General features: G+C 45.0%; 1 protein-coding gene across 4 annotated transcripts in view; it reads right to left on the bottom strand.

The window, feature by feature from the left end:
• Positions 1-448: 448 nt before the first annotated feature.
• Positions 449-23,266, bottom strand: part of SUSD4 (sushi domain containing 4) — a 150,125-nt gene continuing 127,307 nt past the window's right edge. For 2 of the 4 annotated variants that reach the window (XM_017869955.1, XM_017869957.1), the window contains 4 exons: positions 8,786-8,983; positions 7,195-7,339; positions 2,885-3,267; positions 449-1,835 (listed from right to left, as the gene is read on the bottom strand). In XM_017869955.1, the coding sequence (XP_017725444.1) occupies positions 1,807-1,835; positions 2,885-3,267; positions 7,195-7,339; positions 8,786-8,983 (755 nt within the window). In that variant the 3' untranslated portion in view covers positions 449-1,806. Of the gene's footprint in view, positions 1,836-2,884; positions 3,268-7,194; positions 7,340-8,785; positions 8,984-14,504; positions 14,696-23,266 lie in introns of those variants that run through there. The other 2 variants (XM_017869956.1, XM_017869958.1) reach the window with 2 other exon arrangements.

The following is a 23,266-nucleotide window of genomic DNA, read 5'->3' as shown; positions in this document are numbered from 1 at the left end:
TGGTGCCATGCTTCCTATACAGCCTGCAGAGCTGTGAGCCAAATACACTTTTTTTCTTTATGCATTACCCAGCCTCAGATATTCTTTATAGCAACACAAGTGGACTAAGACACTGTAGTACCTGTCTCCCTAAGTGCTGTGGGCTGGAGAGGCATCCCTGTGCTTGGTCTGCCAGTCAGGCAGCTTGATGTTGCTGCTGTCTACTTTGTAGGGGAGACTATCAGAGAAAGCCCCTCATGCCTCTTCTGAATCGCCTGGTAGAAAATGAGGCACTTGCCCAGTGGTCTCTGAGACAACCTCTATTTAGACGGTGAGCACTGTCTGTGTGTTATCTCCTTCCATCTCTTGTTCTTAATCTTACCACTGAATCCCATCATCCATGATCACTGTCACCACCCTGCCCCTGCCCACCCGACTCTACTGCACTATTAAAGTCACACTTCAAACAGTCATTTTCTTTTTAATTTTTAATCAGTCTGTGTCAAGAAGAAACAGGACTTGATCAAGTTTCCAGCCCTCACCGCTCTATCAGCATAGCAATTTTATGGATCAGAGTTTTGTTTACATTTGTCTAAAACCAAGAGAAGGAAAGGAATCAACTCCACAGATCAGCATGTATTTGAAGAGACACTTCAGGACACTTTGGGAAATTTTTTAATCAATCAGTTTCTTAGGAACAACACCCAGTGGGCACCATGAGACCCTCAAAGTAGGAATGCAGGAATGATAGGCAGGTGAGGCGGCTGAGCTATCTGGGCTGGGAGGCCAGCCTTCTGGAATCTTAGGACAAATAAAAGGGGAAAATCCAACCTCACACTTCTTTTGAAGGTGAGATATTTTACAGAAACAATTTCTGTTTTGGAAAATAAATGTATGGTTGAATTTGGGGCTGGGGGAACAATGACAATTGTCAACTAGAGAGAGGCTCATGATTCTGAGATAAATGTTAAGTCTTTTCAAAATGCTGAAACAAAACATTACCTTGGTTACTGTCTCCATCATGAGATGTATTTAAATACATTCTGACCATGTGTAAAACCTCCCAGATTTACCCAATGCCATGGATCCATGTGCCACTCATGAATACAAACACTGATGATATGTTACCAGAAGACAGCACAGAGTTCACGAGCTCTACTTTGTGAAAAAATTTCCAGAAAGCAGAGTCTGCCCGTCTTTTTCCTTTCCTTTCTCACTGGAACTGCCACATCCTGCTTTCATCTTGCTTCGAGTAGAGTTGTCTGGATGAAGGAAGATTCTCCAAATGTCACACAAGGACCTTTCCTTTGGGAGCCGGCCCCTTGCTGAGGGTGCAGGAGGCTCTGCTATTCCTCCAGCAGCTCAACACAAACTTTATGCAGAGGCTGGCCCATCCAAATTTGGAGTCCAGAGCCAGTTGGAAGCAGGTTTTAGAAGCAAATTTACATAATGTGACATGCTTTCAAGGGGGCAGGGAGGACTTGTCAGCCAATGGGATGCGTGATGATTCGGTGGGATGTGCGTGGAATTGTCTCATGTTCCACAGCACGATACACATTTAACACCTCCATCCAAGACCGTGCAAGGGCTTCTCCGCTGCCCCTGGTTCCCCATGGGTCTTGGCGAATCCTCAAATCTCATTTAAAAGCACTGCCATTGCAGTTTGTCAGCCTCACTGTGGAGCCTGAGATGCACAATGTGAATTGCGGTCCCCATGTAGGTAAGTTAGACATTTTGCCCCCAAGCTCTATCCTTCTGTGATCTCACTCCAAGATACAAGGTCCTTTCCCCAAAGGAGGAAGAGAGTCATCTGGATCCTGCCCCATATTAGGGATCTTCTTCCATTAGAGGAATCTCTGTAAAAGAAGAGACGGTTATTAGCTTAACATAACCAGAAAACACCATGACAATCTGGAATTATATGCCTCATTAAAATATCTACAGTTTCTCAAATCAGTGAGGAGAAGAAAATGTTAAGTTTCACATACCAGTTAATAACCAAATAAATCAACCTCCTATACAACATCTTTCTGTAACAATTGTTTTTTGCCAGAAAACAATTATGATCTTATTTCCAGTTCATAAAAAATAAAATGTTAGATTTTAACCATAGGCCCTAATGGTCCTACAAGCCAGAAAGTTGCAAATTCAAGTATAGAAAGGCAGTGTGGTTTACAGAAAAGGAACACTGTGGTGGCCCAGGAGACCTCTGTTTCCATGTTGTTACTGCCATTTACTCTCAATGTAAGCCAGATTAGTGCTCTCATTTGCAAAGTGGCACTGGGGCTCCCCTTCTGTAGGAAACAGAGACCCAATCAATCTGACACATTTTCCCTATTTTACCATGAATCCACCCTTCCTTATGACAGGTACACATACATCTTTTACTTCACATCTGGTAAAAATAACTTCTATGCGCACAGAACTCTGGGGCTAGAACACACTGCTGGGCCCTACTGCGTGCCTCTGGATCCTTCTTCCTGGCATGCAAGTGCCATCCTGTCCCTAAACCCCACTTCCAGAAGTCCTACCTAATTAAGGAATAAAGAAGAAAAACATTCCGGATCATAAGGACACTACAAAAACAAAGCACCGGCCACTGTTGCCTTTCTACTCTGGATGGCTCACTGCCTTTTGGTGCCTCTTGAAATGTCCATTAATGGGCTCATTACTTGCAAGATGATGATCATTACTTGCAAGATGATGATCATTCCTTACAATAATTGGCCTTGCCCAAGGCCTCTACATGTAGAGAGAGCATGAAGCAATTTAAGCTGAGTGAGAGGTAAACAGATTGATTCGACTCTGTGCTGGAGGGTGGAGCGTGCGGAGCAAGGAGCTGGCTTGAAGATGCTGATGCGGAGGTGTTTGCAGGTGTGGCTTGGGCCTTGGGGCAAGCACTTACCATCTGCAATATCGATGCCTGGACTGGTGGATGCCACCTCCTCCACCGTGCTGGCAATTGTGTCAGGGTTGTCTGAAGAAGGATGGGTGCTCTCTTGGCACCTGGGAGGTGAATACAGACTCTGGAGCAGCTCAGAAGAGCCTGAGACTCTGTCACAGGCTTCTGACACCCCTGGGCCTGTGTCCATGTCCCCTGAGCCGGGGTATGCCGGGGGGCTCTGGTCGTCCACGGGTAAGGGGCAGCCCTGGCCTACAGAGGCCAGGTACCCGGGGCCTAAGGCACTCAAGCCACCACTCACAGCCTCGTCATAGGACGGGAGCATGACAGGCACGCCATCTACCACCACAAAGTCAGGGTCACTGCTGGAACTCCGGGGAGGCCCCCTGTGTAAAGGAAAGAAGTGCCAACATGTCAAAGCCATGCCACCCTGGGGATGAGGCCACCCACGCTCCTTCCTGCACTCGGGGTCTCAGGACCCACAATGGGCAGCAGAGCCTGGTATGGAGGATAATACGGAAGAACCAGCCTCCTTTCAGGGGCTCCTCCGGAAGATGATGCTGCCATCCCGGCTGCCAATGCTCCGGAGAGAGGAGGTTTTCTTTTGTCACTCTCTCATGTCCTCCTATCTCCTCATGCTTTTCCCTTGCTCCTCTGACCTGTGGGCTTTGGCCTTCTGACCATAAGCTCATGGGGCAGGGGACAACATAACCCTTTCTAACAGAGCATCCCAGCGCCCCTCTGCAGTGTCCTGTAGGATGGGATTGAAAGTGGGATAGCACTGTTAAAAGTATAGAAAATAGGCCAGGTGTGATGACTCACACCTGCAATCCCAGAACTTTGGGAGGTTTTGCTTGAGCCCAGGAGTTTGAGACCAGCCTGGGCAACATAGTGAAACCCTGTTTACACAAAAAATAAAAATGTTAGCCATGTGTGGTGGCACGTGCCTATAGCCCCAGCTATTCAGGAGGCTGAGGCAGGAGGATCCCTGGAGCCAAGGAGTTTGAGGCTGCAGTGAGCCATGATCGCACCACTGCACTCCAGCCTGGGTAACAGAACGAGACCTTATCTCTTAAAAAACAAACAAACAAACAAACAAACAACTGTAACTGTGGACTCTGAGTGCCCAGAGGGACTAGCTGGCCCTATGTTCATCATGTTTCTTTGTTGTTTTCTGCTACAGTATAAAAATCACTACATCTTAGTCTAGATAGAAAAAAACAAACAAACAAAAAACTCAGGAAAGAAGGAAAAAAAAAGGAAAGCTGTAAGCACCATGTCACTACCCTGTTCGAGCTGCACAGGCTCACCTCCACCTCCTTCCTCCCACCACTCATCTAAGCAAGGCCTGGGCTGCTGCTGTGAGGGCTCCAGGAGCCGCGGCAAATCGAGTCTGCGTGTCTGCAGGGCTCCCTCGCGTGGGCGCGCACGCAGCTCCTGGCCTGCTCCCCTTGCTTCTCAGCACTCTGCACATTCAACACTGTCCGATTGGAGCCTGGGGCATCTGACGTCACAGCCTGGGCTCCGTGTGACCCCCACACTCTGCTCCTGGCCTCAAGAGGAACCCAGGGTGGCTAAGAAGTAGCCAATGGAACTTGGTTTCTTTCTTTTTTTTTTTTTTTTTTGAGATGGAGTCTTGCTCTGTCACCCAGGCTGGAGTGCAATGGCACGATCTCGGCTCATTGAAACCTCCGCCTCCCAGGCTCATGCGATTCTCCTGCCTCAGCCTCCTGAGTAGCTGGGATTACAGGCATGCGCCACCACCCCCAGCTAATTTTTGTATTTTTAGGAGAGACAAGGTTTCACCATGTTGGCTAGGCTGGTCTCGAACTCCTGACCTCAGGTGATCCATCCACCTGCCTCGGACTCCCAGAGTACTGGGATTATAGACATGAGACACCGTGCCCAGCTGGAACTTGGTTTCTTATTGTCTCTGCTGGGAACTGGTGCTGAGGGAGGAGGCCAAAGGTAAAATATCAGGAAGAGAAGACCCAGTTGGGTGGGCAGACCCTGAATCTCTAAGTGCTGGCAGCAGGGGCTCTAAACCCAAGAAAACGAAATGTCTGGGGATGGAGGGGAAGCAAAGGCTGTGTGTCTCTCTAATGTTCAAGTCCACTGACTTTTTGAAACATCTTGCAAAGGCTTGGAGATTATGGTGGTGGACTCCTTGTCCCAAAGCTCTTAAAAGCTGCCCAGAGAGGGCGGGAGACCACCAAGACCATGCTCTTCAGGGGGTAGAAGGCAGGAGGCGGGAGGAAAGGAGGAGCTTGCTCCGGAGCCAGACTGCTCTCCCTCCACAGCCACCACTAGTTACTGCATCCTTGACAATGATGCTCCCTTCCTCTCTGGCCACTTCGCTGTCTTGTGCTGGCCTCCTTCTCACTTGGGACTCCCTGCCTCCTCACTGTCCCTGGCACCTCCATGTTGTCTAGGCCCGGGTGAACAGACGCCTCTCTTCTCCATTCCTCACCCTAACATTCCACACCCAGGCTACAGCTCCCACAATCTGGCAGCTTCCCCTCCACATGTCCCCACCATGCAACTTAGCTCTCATACACCCCTCATCAATATCCCTGCAGGCTCTACTCTTGTGGAACCTGGAGAAAAAAAGTCCATTCTTGGTTTGCCCTTGAGATTCTGGTCACGTATTTGGATTCATGTCATGTATTTGAAGCCAACCTTCCCAAAACAACTCAAGAATAATATAAGACAAAAGACTCAAGGGCTGAAGAACATCAGGTGAAAGGGTTTTCAGAACATTTAAAAAATAATCTTAATACCTAGTGGATATCTTGGAAACTTTTCTTCCAACAATATGGAGAAAAATAGCTCTGAGGGCCCTTTTAAAGTACTCGAATGCACTATCAATCACAACCCTGTGGGTTGGCTTTCTCTTTGTAATCCTTAGGCCTTCTTGAGATACTGTAATTGCTCAATGATAGAATACGGTCCCTTGATGAATATATAACAACGTGGAAGACAGAGAGTGGATGGCAGGTTGGAGAGGAAGGAAGGTTTCAGCATCATAGCAAGAGCTTGCTGTGGCACCAGGATGGCACCAACACACCTCTGGGCCTGGGGAGGGATGCAGGTGACACCCACATCTAGCACACATTTGTGGCTAGGGAGAGAGGGATGTGCCTGTGAGGTTGTGACCATGGGGAGTCCCTACTGCCAGGCAGGGAGGAATTGCTATGTGAGGAAGGCTGCCCTGTGGGGTGTGAGGTTAAGGGCGAAGGTGGGCAGGTGCTGTCTCCAGCAGCTCTGCCCGCTTCCTTCACTCCTCTCACAGCTGGAAGGTGTGAGAGACACACTGCATTTTCCTGGAAGGAAGAGAGAAGTGGTTGATTCCAGGAGCCTTCTCCTCCATGAGCAATAGTCCCTTTTTCAGGTACATATGACTCTGGGGACTAGGTTGTCCCTGTGGGCAAAAAAACAAATGCCCTTTTCTGAAGCATTAGGTTCTAAAATGAGAAGACTCTGACATGGCCACAGAAGGCAAGGAAAAGACAGCTTGTATCAGTGGCCCCTGGCTAGTGTTCTGCAGTGTTTTGCTGTCCTTACCTCCTCTTCTTAATACTCATAAACTTATCCTTTTGCTTTCTAAACTACTTCTCCCTCCAGGAACGATGACTGGCCAGCAGTAGTGCTGGGTGGCTCTTCTTTGTTCCTAAGGGTGCTGGTGCAGTTCTCGTTGGTGATGACGACTTGAGGCTGAAGATACCAACCCGAGCTGATTGGTGCAGTTGAGAAGGATGGAGAAGTGCCTTCCACATGTCCCACTTCAGGGGTTCAGATCAGACTTCATGGAAGACTCTCACTAGCCCTTTCCTGATTCTCCCTGGAATCAGGAAAGTCTTTTTTCCTTCCTGAGGCTTCTCAATGCCTAACACCTTTGTTCACACACCTCTGACCTGTGTCCCAGTCAGCTGTGTGCATGTCTTACCCTCCCTCTGAACTGAGCTGCGTGGTGCCTCACTCCAGGGCCACATGCAGGGTGACCATGGTGGGAATGGTGCCCCTGGGTGGAGCAGTCCACAGCCTGCAGTCCTAACTCTGTGATCCCATTGCTTGCTCCCCATGATGCCCACCTGCGAATGGTCAACTGCAAGAAGGAAGGGGAGAGGTAGGAAAGAAAGAGGAAAATGAGGTCTGTCTCCACCTTGGTGCTCAAAATATCCCAGAACATGGTTTTTGCTCTCCCCTGTTTCCCTTAGGAGCTCCAACTTTTCACTCATCACATTCTCTCTGCTGCTAAGGGTGGCTGCATTGAGTCAGACCTCGAGCCACAGCTGCCAAGACATGACACTGACCTGGGGGGAAAGTGGGCCTTGAACTTGGTCTGGAACATCCTGGCCAGGATGACGAGCAGCAGCACCAGCAGCACACTGGTTGCCGTGAACGCCACAATCTTCCACGTGGTCAGGAGGGTCTCGTGGGTGCTGGGCCATGTTTGCTCTGCGTGAGGGAGAACAAAGCTTTATGTGAGGCTCCCAGACCATGAGAGGTGCCAAGGTTCCCCATGGGCTCATTTGCTGGATTTATTTGGCACAAGAGATGTACGCAAGGTGCCTCTGATCCCCAGCGCTCCCCGGAGATACCATGTGCCCCTGCAGCTCATGGAAATTGCATCAGGATCCACCCAACACTAAAAACCTGTCTCCGGCATGGGCTCTGCCAGGTTGCAGACCTGCATGCTCACATTCTAGTCCCAGGCGCAGGCCTGGCACAGGCTCAAATAACGCATCTGCCTCTTGAGAACAAAGGTGGGCATCCCTCTTGCCTGGAGAAGTTGCTCCGAAATGGACCAAGGGCTGGGGGAGTGGGAAGCTGGGCCCTTTGTGAGTGTTCTGGGATATGCTGTGGGATTGGGTAAAGCAAGAAACAGAGGGTAAAGAGGACCCCTGTTCCACAGTTCTGATGCCCTATCAGCTGTCTGCCAGGTCAGGGGCAGCAGGAGCAGACCCTTCCAGAAGAGACTCTTATCCTTTGGGCACAGTCCACCCTGTCTCTTAGACGCCTCCCTGCCTTGTCATGCCCACCCTCTTAGACACTCTCTCTGCACTTCTCCCCTCGCTGGCTCACAGGATCATGTGTGCGCCTCCAGAGACCCGGCATTAACAAGCACTTCCTTGTGTCCAGGGGAGACGCATGCAGTCATCAGCGCTGCTCAGGGCAGCATCCCCAGCCTGGAAAGGGCTGGGGAGAGTGGGAAGGAGACAGTGGGTGTATGCTGGTGCCCCAATCTCTATCCTGTGGTCACTACCCGGGTGCACTGAGGCCAGTGGGGAAGGTGGTTTGCAAGTAAGTCATTTGCTCTTAACTATGAAGCCCTGAAGCTTGCAAATGGCCTATAGTTTTATAAGTGAGATCAGGTGTCACCCACAGTATTATTTGTATTCTGATATGCGTCCTTGAATGGAAGAGAAAGGTAAAGTTATTCATCGCTTCGGTCCAGGGCAATGCATGTAATTCTGGTCACACCCATAGGCCTGTGTCCTTACCAGTGGAAAGGGATAAGGCTGGGAGAAAAAAGAGTGCAGAGGCTGGAGGTCCTTCCATGGATGCTAGGGGTCTAGGGACCCTGTTCAGAGGGTCAGCATTTTAACCTGGGAATGGCAGGTTAATACTCCTGACCCTCTGAACAGGGTCCCTAGACCCCTAGCCTCTATGGAAGGACCTCCAGCAGACAGGTTAATACTCTTGACCCTCTGAACAGGACCTATAAGCATCTGGCACAGAGCCCAACAGCAGCCCCATCGACCCGCAATGATATGTTTCGATATCCTGTTCATGACACTGGGCGTGGGAGGAGAGATACAGCTTGGTACATAGCCACTGCCCACTATGTGCAGATGGTCCAAGGAGGGTCCATATCATCAAGGGCGAGACCTTCAGACTTACCTGATTTGATGCAGTAGACTTGATAGGAAGGAAACCACTCTCCGTACTGGCAGGTGATATACTTGTAGTCGCTGGTGAGGCTGTAGCCAGGATCACAGTAAAACTCCACCACGGTTCCGTGGTTGTAGCGTTCACAAGGCCGTGGATGGCAGACGAAATCTCCGTGACTCACCATTGGAGGTAATGGACAAACTTGGGCAGTAGGGGAGAATAAGAGTTTCAGTATCACATGCTCACCTTTGTCTGAAGCCCTTAAGACAAAGAATGGCCTAGGAGAACTCAGTTAAAGATGTGCTTATGGATTAATCACGAGGCTACTGAGTTGTACTAGAGATGATCTCTTTTTTAGTATTTCATGGAAGGTGGAATGGAAGCCTGCTGTAATATTCTGAGCACGTGCTTTTGTGACAAGGCATTGTGAAGTACATCATAAAAGAGAGGTTCGTTTTACAATGCAAAGAGTATGCCTATTCAATAGAGAGTATTAAGCTACTCTATTAATAATGCATGCTATTATGTGCCAGATAACCTAGTAAATAAAATTAAGATATTTCTGGACAAAATCTTTACTGAAAGGCATAGTTATCCCAAGCCTGTTTCTGTGACGACAGTAGTAATTTGGGTCTATTAAAATCCAGGGCAGTGTCCCTAACCTGATCCCCTACAGCCCTGCTGAGGCTTGGCCAGTGATGAACATGGAGCAATTCTTCTAGCTCTGCCTGCAGAGCCGGGGCACAGCCTCCATGGTAACCAGAGTTAAGTGTTTTAGGCGTGAGGCTTGGTTCTGCCACCACACCACACTGCATGACCTTAAGCAGATCCCTTAACCTCTCTGAGCCTTGATTTTTCTCCTCTGTCAAATGGAAGCTTATTCTATCCTAGGATGATGCCTTAGGGTTCTGACTCGAATATTCCATCATGTTAGGGGAAGAAAAAGTTGTTTTTAGTGTCCTATCTTGGTACTGCATTCTAGGTTGCAAGGTAAGAATGGTTCCATCTCTGTCACCAGAAAGACGGCTTCAGTGGGAGTTCGGTGCCTTTTATGCCACAAGGAGCTCTTTCTTGGATGAGGACACAGAAATAAACAGTGCTGCCGCTTAAACATTCTTAAAAAAACAGTCAAACCACAGATTCTACCAATGCCAGCTTCAAACCCACACTCATGGAAACCAGTAAGAACTTTGGCCAAAAACAAACAAACAAACAAACGAACAAACAAAAAACCAACCAAAACCAAAAAGAGTTAACTTTTGATTCCCTTCCTTGGGGTAACCAAACACCCTGGCCAGTGCAGAACAGGCACTGCCCACCATACAGGCTAGAATTGGTGCCCTCTCCACACTAGCCACTGAAACTACTTATGGCAGCACTGGGTGCCCACTGAGGCTGGATAACAAGATGGCCCTCCCTGCAGAGCAGGCCACCCTGCTGGGGGTGTCCCGAGTTGTGTGAAGCAGGGTCAGAGGCACACTACAGGCACTCTCTCTAGTCCTGCAAACAAAACACTGCAGTGTAGATCTTGTTGGTTCTTTCGGAGAAGGGGAAACAGAAACTCACAGAAGCAACTAGAGTAGTGAGTAGAAGTCCAGGCATGCTCTAGACAGACCTAGGTCTGAATTCCAGCTGAACTACTCACCAGCTGAGTGACCCTAAACCAATCCCTGCTCATCTTTGAGCTTCAGGGTCCTCAGCTGTACAAGAGTCTCTGAGGGCTATTTTGAGAAATGCTGGTTCAGGGCTGACAAACTGTGATTATTCAGGGAAAACCAGGACTCGAGCATCTAAAGAGATGGAATTTAACGAGGTGATGGCAAAGTGGAGAAGCCAGCAGGAACACCCTGAGATTAGTAAGAGCAGGAAGACACCACCACTCCTGGGCTGGTGGGATGACGGGGTCTCGTTGCTGGGGTCCCTAGTGGAAGGTGGAACCATGGAGGTCTATCACGTGGGAACTGGAGCCCGGGGATACTCAGACCCTGTTGGAGATGCCCCCAGGGTAGGAACAGTGAGGGAGAAGTAGCCTGGTTCTCCACCTGCCCACCCTCCAGGCTCCCTCTGGACAAAGCCAGTGGGGAGCCGGGTGACAAGCGGATCTGGGAAACAGGGTCTGTGGCGGACAGCCTGTCTAGATCTGGTGCAGTGCAGGGAAGGTCCAGGGGAGATCTGAGGCTGGCAGGCCCAGGGTGTGCTCAGTAAATGGTGACTGTCAGGTGGCTGCTGTGCGGATCCCACAGGTGGACACTGGCAGAGATAGGCTTTGAACTCTAACTCTGAGGCCCAGGAGCTTTCTGCTGCCCTGCCCCAGGGTATCTCCTGGGCTGGCAAATGCAGTCACATAACCACTTGCATTTCCACAAACAGGGGCTCTTCTCAAATTTGCTACTACCAGGGTGCTCTGGGAGCATCCCCAGGAAATAAAGCAGAAGGAAGCAAAGGGAAGGACAGCTGATGAGGAAGAGGGAGAGAGAAAAAGGCACTGGCCGTGTTGTTGAACTGGTTCTGGGAGATCCAGAGACATGGCAGTAAGGGCTCTTCTCTCCTCAGAGGCCCTCCTCCATGCTGCTTCTCCTCTACTCAATTATTGGGAGAACACAAGGAAGGGGTCTCCAGTGGCCCCAGGACTGCCTGGGGACCCCCTTCCCTACACTGCTGAAGGGTTCCCCAGCACTGCTGTACGCTCAGGAGCGGCATCTTCTCTGGGACAGAAGCCCCTTTCTGTGGTCAAGGGTATGGCAAGTGTCCACTGACAGATGAATGGATAAAGAAAATATGGGCAATATACACCATAGAATATTATTCAGCCTTAAAAAAGAAGGAAATCCTGCCATTTAGGACACAATGGATAAACCTGGAGGACATTCCGCTAAGTGAAATGAACCAAGCACAGAAAGACAGATACTGCACGATTTCACTTATACGTGAAATCTAAAAAAGTTGAATACATAAAAACGGGGAGCAGAACAGTGGTTACCAGGGTCGGGGAGGTGGAGGAAATCAGAAGATGTAGGTCAAAGGGTAAAAGGGTGCAGTTCCATAGGATGAAGTCCAGAGCTCTGATGTATAGTATCCAGACTCCAGTTAATAATACTGTATTATACACTGGAAATTCACTAACAGAGTAGATTTCAGGAAATGGATTATGTTAACTTACTTGACTGTATTAATCATGTCACTGTGTAGATGTATCTCAAAACATCATGTTGTACACCTTAAATATCTTAACATTTTTATGAAAGAGAAAAAGGTACACAGAGCAGGAAGGCACTTCTCCTCAAAGGCTCTCTAAACAAGCCCCTGAGGGCCACTGTAGGATTAGAAAATTACCAAAACTGTTCTCAAAGCACAGAAAACGTCATGAAAGAGCCCACATAAATGTATGCAAGTTTGTTATCAGCAGCATTTTTTTCTCACTGGGCCTAAAGGATGAATGACTGTTCAAATCACTGCATTCACTCCAAGGCAAATGGTCCCATGGTGTGCTCAAGAATTTCTGTACCATACAGATCAACCATTTGATCAATCATTTAATGAGCAAAGGCAGGCAGCACAGAGTGGCATATAGGGGCGTGGGCGTGGAGTTACCCAAATTTGTGTTCAAACCTCAGCTCTACCACTGATGAGCTTCAGGGTGTTAGGCAGCTTGTTTGACTTCGTGGGGTCTTAGCTTTCCCATCTGTCTAATGAGTGAAACAATTCCCAACTCCTCCAGTTGTTGCGAGGATTTGAAGATGTATGAAAACCGCATAACACAAATGCCAGGGACACAGTAGGCACTTAAGAAATAATAGCTATTAGTATCACTGGTCCAAACTTGCTGGGGTTCCCATGCTGCCCTTCCCATACTGGGGCACTACCAGGCTCTTTATGCAATTAGGATACCTGGGATTGCACCAGGGAGGCCCCAAACATTCAGAGAATGTGAACGCACCTCATCACCACATTTTCTCAGAGGCCAGATAAAAACCATCCATTGTAGAGGCTTTAACTCTGAGACTGTCATAATCGGCTGGTAATGGAGATGCATTTCTCCCCCAAGTAGAAACATTTATCTTCACACCTTGTAGTGTTTATAATGATTGCACCCGGCAGACCATTAGCTTTGTTGTAAAGGAAACTCCCGTGTGGTGTGGTGAGGGTAGAGGGTGGGAGCGTTTCTTTTAACTTGGAAAGAAACAACAACAAAAGTATTATTAATTATAAACTTTAGGGAGGTTTATTTTAAAATCCCAATATAAAAATACCCATGGCTTAGGGGACTTCCACCTCTCATCCAACGCAGCCTCTCACTACGGGGCTCAACTGAGTTCAGAGTTCTGCTACCACCTCCTCTCCACACCTTCCCTAACAGACAGACAGTTCCACACAGACAGACAGATAGATGGACGGACACACTCCCACACCCAGAGGCCTCAGACACGTGGCAAACAGCCCCGTGAACAACGGCCACGTGGCTGGCATTTCAAATAACCTGTGTGTTCCTAGAAATTCCAGTGAGTAAAAGTGGACCGGGCTATGGCACTTTTTCTGTTCTTATCTTAGAACTCCTTTAGGCTCAGCCTGTGACTCATATCCCGTCAGTTGCTAGTTCTAAGGAAAATACCCGGGGAAAACCTGTGGGTGGCATGAAAAAAGATCCTTCTGCAACTCCATTTTTCTTAATGTTTCTTACTTTAGACATTATTAGCAACAGTTAGGGCTTTTGTGAGGCTTGGAGTCTGGACATTCAGTTACTGGCAGAATCCAAGCAAGGCTCTGCAGACACTCAGCCAGAAACGGATGATTCCTGTCCCAGTGTGGTCTCTGCTCCTTGTTTCATGACAGAGGGTCACGGCTCTTTTCAGACGAGGTGGAAAACTCCTACCTACACAAATGGCAGCAGAGTCCAGTTTTTACCATATTTAGTTTCTTACGGAACTTCCCAGAGGTGGGCTAGATGGGGGAGGCAGGACCAAAGGATGGGGTGCTGAGGCATGGGACCTGAAGTCTTCCCTGTGTTGGCCAAGAATGGCCTGAGCTAGGCTGGATGGAGCTGCTCTAAGACTGCAATTTCCCCAGATAAGGCTTCCCTCCTGGTCCAGCCTCCTCTCAATTTAGTGTCCTTTCCTCACCCTCCCTCTGGCTATTTCCTCCTATGCAGATTTAATTCCAACACAAACACCAGCCACTTTGGGAAGCCTTCCCTGAGCGCACAGGCAGTGATCTTGGAGTTTCCGGGCATTTTGTGCATTTTACAGGCCTAATACTTGTATAAATCCGTAAACTCTTTGAGAACAGGGGCCGTGTCTCTAGAGTTTTTCTAACTCCTATAACATCCAGCATGATTCTTGATAAACATTTGCTATTTGAGTGAATGGAAATGTCAAAGTTTTCACAATAAACCAGAGGCGGTTCCCTGTCCGCTTCTCTCCTGTTGTCAATGAGCTGCAATTTTCATGCTGTGTCTGGTCTCATTTTCAGTGGGGAAAAAAGGTGAGACATGATAATAGTTTTTTCATAGCCTCATAGCTTCACCCGACGGACACCACACGCAAGAATCTGTGTACATTTTAGGGATGTCTTAGTGACGTGAAATAGAGCTTTGCCAGTCCCACCTCTGAGATACACACTAAAATAAAGAGGTCAACGTTTCTAACACCTTCAAAACAATGCCAGTTGGTTCTTCCCTTGATGTACTAACAGGTGTGCAGATGATGGTGAAATACGGTATACGATAAAAATGGAATGTTTAATTCAAACGTCCTTTATTGCAGGAGAACAACATTTAGAACAGAGATGTGGTGGTGCTAGTTGAGGAACAGGTAGGTGCTGGGGTGGGAGAGGACTTTAACACAGTGCAAAAATAAAGCATAGCAGCTGCCAACCTGATGTGTGGGAAATAAAGGACAGGGAAAAGATGTTCAGGTCTTCCTCCTGAAAAAAAGAAGTGTAAATATGAAAACATAAGAAGACTATTTCTCTTGATTGATTGAAAAAAAAAAAAACCTTACAGCCCTTTTCTTTCTAAAAAAATAAAGACTTTATTTTTAAGAGCAGTTTTAGGTTCACAGCAATATTGAGCAGAAGGTACAGGAAGTTCCCGTATACTCCCTGCTCCCACGCAAGTACAGCCTTCCCCATTATCCACATCCCCACCAAAGTGGTGCATTTGTTACTGCTGATGAACCTACATTGACACATCATTATCACTTAGAGTCCAGAGTTTACATCAGGGTTCACTCTTGGTGTCATACATTCTACGGGTTTGGATAAATGTGTAGTGACATGTATCCACCATTCAAGTATCATGCAAAGTAGTTTCACTGGCCCCCTCCCCCCCTCCGCCGCAAATCCTCTGTGCTCTGCCTGTTTGTTGCCCCACCCACCCCCAAACCCTGGCAATCACTGATCGTTTTGCTGTCATCACAGTTTTGCCTTTTCCAAAATGTCATATAGTTGAATAAGACAGTATATAGGCTTTTCAGATTGGTTATCTTTCACTTAGTAATACGCATTTAAAGTTCCTTCATATCTTTTCATGGTTTGAATGTTAATTTCTTTTTAGTGCTAAATAATATTCCATTGTCTGGATGTACCACAGTTGATTTATCCATTCACCTACTGAAGGACATCTTGGTTGCTTGTAAGTTTTGGCAATTACGAATAAAGCTGCTATAATGTTTGTGTGCAGGTTTTGCTGTGGACATAAGTTTTCAGTTTTTTTGGGTAAATATCAAGGAGAAAGATTGCTGGATCATACAAGAGTATGTTTCATTTTGTAAGAAGCCACCAAACTGTCTTCCAAAGTGGTTATATCCCTTTGCATTCCTGCCAGCAACAAATGACAGTTCCTGTTGCTCCACATCCTCTTTAGCATTTGGTTTGTAAGTGTTCCAGATTTTGGTCATTTTAATAGGTAAGTAGTGATCTCTCTTGTTTAATTTGCATTTTCTGATGACATATGACATGAAGCATCTTTTCATATGCTGTTTGTCATCTGTATATCTTCTATGGTGTTAAGGTCTTTGGAACATTTTAAAATCAGGTTGTTTGTGTTCTTGCTGTAGACTTTTAATAGTTCTTCGTATATTTTGGATAACAGTCCTTTATCAGATGTGCCTTTTGCAAATATTTTCTACAAGTGTGTGGCTTGTCTTCTCATTCTGTTAACATTGTCTTTTGCAGAACAGAAGTTGTTAATTTTGACGAAGTCCAACTTATCAATTATTTCTTTCACACATCACGCTATTGGTGTTGTATCTAAAAAGACATCGCCATACACAAGGTCATCTGGATTTTCTTCCATGTTATACTCTAAGAGTTTTACAGTTTTGCATTTTACATTTAGGTATATGAGCTATTTTGAGTTAATTTTATGGAAGAGTGTAAGGTCTGTGTTTAGCTTTTTTTTTTTTTTGTATATGGATGCCCAATAGTTCCAGCATTATTTGTTGAAAAGTCTATCTTGTTCCATTATATTGCCTTTGATCCTGTGCCAAATATCAGTTGACTATATTTATGTAAGTCTACTTCTGGGCTCTCTATTCTGTTCCATTGATCTATTTGTCGATTATTTCACTGATACCACACTGTCTTGATTACTGTAGCATTATGGTATGTCTTGAGGTCAGGCAATGTCAGTCCTCCCACTTTGTTCTCCTTCAATATTGTGCTGGCTATTCTCAGTTTTTTGCTTCCCCATATAAACTTTAGAATTAGTTTAATAATACCAAAAAATAACTTGCTGGAATTTTGATTAGGAGTACATTGAATCTATAGAGCAAGTTGGGAAGAATGAACATTTGGGCAATATTGAGCATTCCTATCCATGAACATGGACTATCTCTCCATTTATTTAGTTCTTTGATTTCTTTCATAAGAGTTTTGTAGATTTCCTCATATAGATCTTGTACATATTTTGTTAGATTTTTGTCTAAGCATTTCATTTTAGGGGCAGCTAATGTAAATGGTATTGTGTTTTTAATTTCAAATTCCACTTGTTCATTGCTAGTATACAGGAATGTGATTAATCTTCGTATACTAACCTTGTATCCTGCAACCTTGCTATAATTGTTTATTAGTTATTGGAGGGTTTTTTGATTAATTATTTTGGATTTCTTACATAGATGATCATGTCACCTGTGAAAAAGATAGTTTTACTTCTTTCTTTCCAATCTGCATACCTTTAATTTCCTTTTCTTGACTTATTGCATTAACTGGAACTTCCAGTATGATATTGAAAAGGAGTGGTGAGAGAGAACATCCTTGCCTTGTCCCTGATCTTATGGGAAAGCTTCTAGTTTCTCTTCATTAAGTATGGTGTTAGCTGTAGATTTTTTGTAGATATGCTTTATACAGTTGAGGATGTTGCCCTTTATTTCTAGTTTACTGAGAGTTTTTTTAAAATCATAAATTGGTTAGGGATTTTGTCAAATGCCTTTTCTGTATCTATTGAAATGATTTTTCTTTTTTAGTCCGTTGTTGTGATGAATTGCATTAATTGATTTTTAAATGCTGAACCAGCCTTGCATATCTGGGATAAATTCCACTTGGTCATGGTGTATAATCTTTTAATACTTTATTGGATTGGATTTGCTAACATTTTGTTGAGGATTTTTGCATCTATGTTCATGAAAGATATTGATCTGCAGTTTTCTTTTCTTGTAATGCCTTTGTCTGGTTTTGGTATTAGAGTAATGCTGGCCTCACAGAATGAGTCAGGAAGTATTCCTTCTGCTTCTATCCTCCAAAAGAGATTATAGAGAATTGGTATAATGTCTTCCTTATATGTTTGGTAGAATTCACCAGCAAATACATCTAGGCCTAGTGCTTTCTGTTGGGAAAAGTTATTAATTATTGATTCAACTTTTAAAATAGATATAGGCCTATTCAGATTGTCTATTTCTTCTTGTGTGAGTTTTGGCAGATTATGTCTTTCAAGGACTTGGCCCATTTCATCTAGGTTATCAAATATGTGAGCATACAGTTGTTCACAGCATTCCTTTATTATCCTTCTAATGACCATGAGATCTGTAGTGATGTCCACTCTTTCATTTCTGATGTTAGTAATTTATGTTTTTTCTCTTTTTACTTAGTTAGCCTGGTTAGTGGTTTATTGATTTTGTTAATCTTTTCAAATAACCAGCTTTTGGTTTTGTTGATTCTCTCTATTGAGTTCCTGTTTTCAACTTCATTGATTCCTGCTCTAATTCTTATTTCTTTTCTTCTGCTTACTTTGTATCTAATTTTCTCTTCTTTTACTAGTTTCCTAAGGTAAAAAGTTAGATTATTCATTTTAGATCTTTCTTCTTTTCTAACATACGTGTTCAATGCTAGAAATTTTCATTTAGGCACTACTTTCACTGCATCCCACAAATGTTGATAAGTTGTGTTTTCATTTCATTTAGTTGAAAACATTTTTAAAATTTCTCCTGAGATTTCTTCTTTGACTCATGTTATTCAGAAGTACACTGTTTGCATTTTGAGATTTTCCTATCATCTTTCTGGTGTTGATTTCTGTTTAATTCTACTGTGGTCTACAAGCAGACATTGTATTATTTCCATTCTTTTAAATTTGTTAAGGTATGTTTTATGCTTAGAATGTGGGCTATCTTGGTGAGTGTTCCATATGGACTTAGAAGAATGTGTTTTCTGCTGTTGTTAAATGAAGTAGTCTATGTATGTCAATTACTGTTTGATGATTGATGGTGCTGAAATCAATTATGTCCTTACTGATTTTCTGCCTGCTGGATATGTCCATTTCCAATAAAGGTGTGTTACAATAGAGTAAATAAATCCACTCTAATAGTGGATTTATCTATTTCTCCCTGCAGTTCTATCAATTTTTGCCTCATGTAGTTGGATGCTCTGTTAAATGCATACACATTAAAGATTGTTAGGTATTCTTGGGGAATTGACCCCTTTGTTTTTATGTAATGCTCTTCTTTATCATTGATAACTTTCCTTGCTATAAAATCTGTTCTGTTTGGAATAAATATACAGCAGTTACTCTTCCTTTCTTCTAATTACTGTTAGCAGGGTACATTTTTTCCATATACTTTCTTTTATTTTATATTAATTTGTCTTCATATTTAAAATGGGTTTCTTGTAAAAAACAGACAGTTGGATCATTTAAAAAAAATCGACTCTGACCATCTCTGTCTTTTAATTGGTGCATTTAGACCATTGACATTCAAAGTTGTTATTGATATAGTTGAGTTATCTACCATATTTTTTATTGTTTTTTGTTTGGTGCCTTTGTTCTTTGTTGCTATTGTTATCTTCCACTTTTTCTTCCACTTCCAGCATTTCTTTTTGGTTTTAATTGAGCATTTTATCTGATTACATTTTCTCTCCTGTCTTAGCATATCAGTTATACTTCTTTTTTAACTTTTTTTAGTGGTTACCTTAGGGTTTGCAATTAACATTTACAATGAATCCAAGTCCACTTTCAAATATCACAATGCCACTTTGCAGGTAGTATGAGTACCTTATAATTACAAAATGATCCTAATTTGTCCTCTTTTCCATCCCTTGTATCATTGCTGTCATTCATGTCACTTATATATAAGCATAAATGTGTGTGTGTGTGTGTGTGTGTAATATACCTAAGTATATGTAATCAAGTACATTGTTACTATTGTTTTGATATTATTATTTTGAATAAACTGTTATCTACTAGATCAATCAAGAAAAAGAAGAGTTTTAATTTTACCTTCACTCATTCCTTCTTCAGTGTTCTTCCTTTCTTTACGTAGACCCAACTTTCTGACCTATATTACTTTCTTTATCTCTAAAGAACTTCTTTTAACATTTCTTGCAAGGCCTACTGGCAACAAACTTTCTACATTTTTGTTGGCCTAAGAAAGTCTTCCTTTCTCATTCGCTTCTGAACATTCATTTTTGCGGGGTATAGAATTCTAGGTTGGTGCGTTTTTTTCTCTCAACACTTTAAATGTTTCATTCTTCTCTTTTCTTGCTTGCATGGTTTCTGAGAAGAAGTCAGATATAATTCTTATCTTTGTTCCTCTATAAGTAAGGTGTTTTTCCTTTGGCTTCTTTAGAATTTTTTATTTTTGAGTTTTCTGTAGTTTGAAAATGATATTTCTGGTTGCAGTTTAGTTTTTTTTGTTTGTTTCTTTTGCACGTATCCTGTCTGGTTTTCAGAGCTTTCTTGATTTGTGGTTTGGTGTCTGACATCAATTTGAGGAAATCCTCAGTCATTATTGTTTCACCTCTTTCTTTCTTTTCTTTCTCTCTTTCTGGCATCCCCATTACACATATGTTTCACCTTTGGTAGTTGTCCCACTGTCCTTGGATATTCTGTTCTTTTCTTTTTTTTTTTTTTTTTTCAGTCTTTGTTCTCTTTGCTTTTCAGTTTGGGAGGATTCTACTAACATATCCTCAAGCTCAGAGATTCTTTACTCAGCCATGTCCAGTCTACTAATAAGCCCATCAAAGGCATTCTTTGTTTCCATTACAGTGTTTTTGATATCTAGCATTTCTTTTTGACTCTTTCTTAGGATTTCCATCTTTCTGTTTACATTGCCCATTTTTTCGTACATGCTGAATATTCCCTCCATTAGAGCCCTTAGCATATTAATTATAGTTGTTTTAAATCCACTGTTTGCTAATCCCAACATTCCTGTCATGTCTGCTTCTGATGCTTTCTCTGTCTCTTCAAATTGTGTTTTTTGCCTTTTAATATCTCTTGTAGTTTCTTCTTGATAACTGGACAAGGTGTAGCAGGTAAAGGGGACTGCTGTAAGGAGGCTTTTGGTAATGTGGTGGTGCCATGCAGGGGAAGGAGAAGCACTCTGTAGTCATAAGAGTGGGTCTCAGTCTTTCAGTGAGCCAGAGCCTCTGCACTGTGAGCTTCACAAGTGCTTCTCAGTTTTGTTTTGTTTCCCTTCACTGCCTTAGGTGGTACAGGATGGCTAGAGGGGGCAGGAGTTGGGTATTCCCTTCCTCCAGGTCAGTTAGGCTCTGACAACACCGCAGCAGTTTTAGCTGCGGTTAGCAAGTTTCTCTGGGGGACAGACCGCGTTAAGAACAGACTGCTCCAGCGTAACTCAAAATGGCTCGTTCTCCTCCCCCTGCCAGAAGCATAAGGGGATTTCTGTGTGAGAAAAATGTTTACTGTGAGAACCTGGTAGAGCTCCTGGAGGTAAAACTCACATAGTATGGGGAGCCCCCATGACTGGGTCCCCCTAGAGCTTTTACCTCTAGAGTTGGCCACACTGAGGCTGCAACAATTCATCAATCTTACACCTTCCCCAATCACTGTCTAGTTTCCCTTGGTGGTTTTCACCTGTGAATCTCTGCTCAGGTAAGCCGTGACTCTCTGTGCTTTTCTGTCTCTCCATACTGAGAGCAGCAGTTTGCTCTGTGACCTTACTTCTCCTATGGATCCCTGAAGAGTTCTTGATTTTTCAGTCTGTTCAGTTTTTTACTCATTGTCAGGACAGACTGGTGACTTCCAAACTCCTTACATGCAGAACCAGAAACTGAAACTCCCCCCAAAGGCTTTTCAAGGGGTTACTGAAGTTTTTAGACCAGCGTTGGTTGTGGACAAGCAGTCCTCTCTGGACCGGGCCTGAGTCAATCTCTGACTTAGGAGCTAAGTGCTTGCCTGGCTGCTCCGTGTCTGAGCAGCGATTGAGAAGTAACTGCCATCCACTATCAAAGAAAGGAATGCCTTTCAGAGTCCTGGAAATTTGTTCCTTAGTCTTCTTGGGGAAGACAATCCTACCACCTCCCTTTTACAGGGGCCTGGGAAGCTAGTAATAATTAGAGTATGTATGTATGTATGTATGTATGTATGTATGTATGAGACAGGACCTTGCTCTGTCACTCAGGCTGGAACACAGTGGCATGACCACGGCTCACTGCAGCCTCAACCTCCTGGGCTCAAGTGATCCTCCCAGCTCAGCCTCCCAAGTAGCTGGGATTACAAGCATACACCATTATGCCCAGCTAATTTTTGTATTTTTTGTAGAGACAGGGTTTCACCATGATGCTCAGCCTGGTCTTAAACTCCTAGACTCAAGAGATCCACCCACCTTGGCCTCCCAAAGTACTGGGATTACAGGCATGAGCCACTGAATCCAGCCAAAATTAGACTTCTTTCTTTATTTTATTTATTTATTTATTTGTTGAGACGGAGTCTTGCTCATCGCCCAGGCTGGAGTGCAGTGGCGCGATCTCGGCTCACTGCAAGTTCCACCTCCCAGGTTCACGCCATTCTCCTGTCTCAGCCTCCCGAGTAGCTGGGACCACAGGCGCCTGCCACCATGCCTGGCTAATTTTTTGTATTTTTAGCAGAGACGGGGTTTCACGGTGTTAGCCAGGATGGTATCAGTCTCCTGACATCATGATCCACCTGCCTCGGCCTCCCAAAATGCTGGGATTACAGGCATGAGTCACCGCGTCCGGCCAACTTCTTTCTTAATATTACATAGCATCTCAATGAACCCAGAAAAAGTAAGCATAAGGGTTTTAGCCTGCAGAGCTTCTCTGGTGGTGTGGTGGCATTCGGGCCAGGCACTCATTTCTTGTGTGGGACTGTCCGGTGCCCAGCATGCTGTGGGGGTTTAACAATACCTCTGTCTGCCCAGGAAATAATAGCAGCATCTCCAAGCCATTGGAACAACCCCAAATCCTCTACTGCCCCACCCTTGCTACGCTCCCAATGTCCCTGGAATCACCCCTTGAAATTTCTACTTGTTCCTCACTTTCACCCCTGGCCCAGGCCCATCCCTGTCCACCTGGCAGGATGCCTGGTAGTGACTGGGAGGCAGATGAGTCAGGGTTTGAAGCCCAGCTCTGCCACTCATTGGCTGAATAATCACAGGCATGTTAGTTACCCCCTTTCATTCAGTTTCCCCATCTGTCTGATGAAGAAAATAATACCCACTCACTAGAGCTGTTGTGAGGGCTGCATGAGCTAAGGGCCTGAGCCAGTGGCTTGCTAAGGGAGGCTCACATCAGGTACCAATATTGGTTTGTTTTCTGGGAGGGGGACCCATGACCCCGACCCTGCCACATGGTGAAGCTGCTGGAAAGTGTGGGGAAAAGAAAGCATCTTCCAGTTGTCTGAGTCCCCAAATTCCTCACATCCCATTTTTAGCCTAGGCAAAAGTGTCTGACCCTGCTGCTTCTCTGTCTCAATAGAGATGCGACTGAAGGCAGATCCTCTCCTCGTCCCATGGTGTGGTCCAATTAAGTGTGTGAGCTAGAAAAGTGTCCCCCTGGCCAGATGCTCCCCATCATGGGCAGCCTGGTGACAGTGGCCACAGGGAACCCTGCAACGGGCTCCTCCCTGGAGCATAATTGGCCAGCTCTGTGACCATTCCCACATGGAGACGCCACAGGATCTTCTCAGGGAGACAGAAGGTGCCTCGCTCCAAGGAGGCCTGCGAGGCACATCAGCCCCACGGGTTTAAGGAAGCAGGGCTGGGCAGCCTGCCTTGCCCTGGATGACCCTGGCTGGCTTCTTCTGGGAGG

Source organism: Rhinopithecus bieti, unplaced genomic scaffold, assembly GCF_001698545.2.
Source record: "Rhinopithecus bieti isolate Rb0 unplaced genomic scaffold, ASM169854v2 scaffold_1673, whole genome shotgun sequence".
Classification (NCBI taxonomy): Eukaryota; Metazoa; Chordata; class Mammalia; order Primates; family Cercopithecidae; genus Rhinopithecus; species Rhinopithecus bieti.
This window is presented reverse-complemented; position numbering and strand designations above follow the sequence as displayed.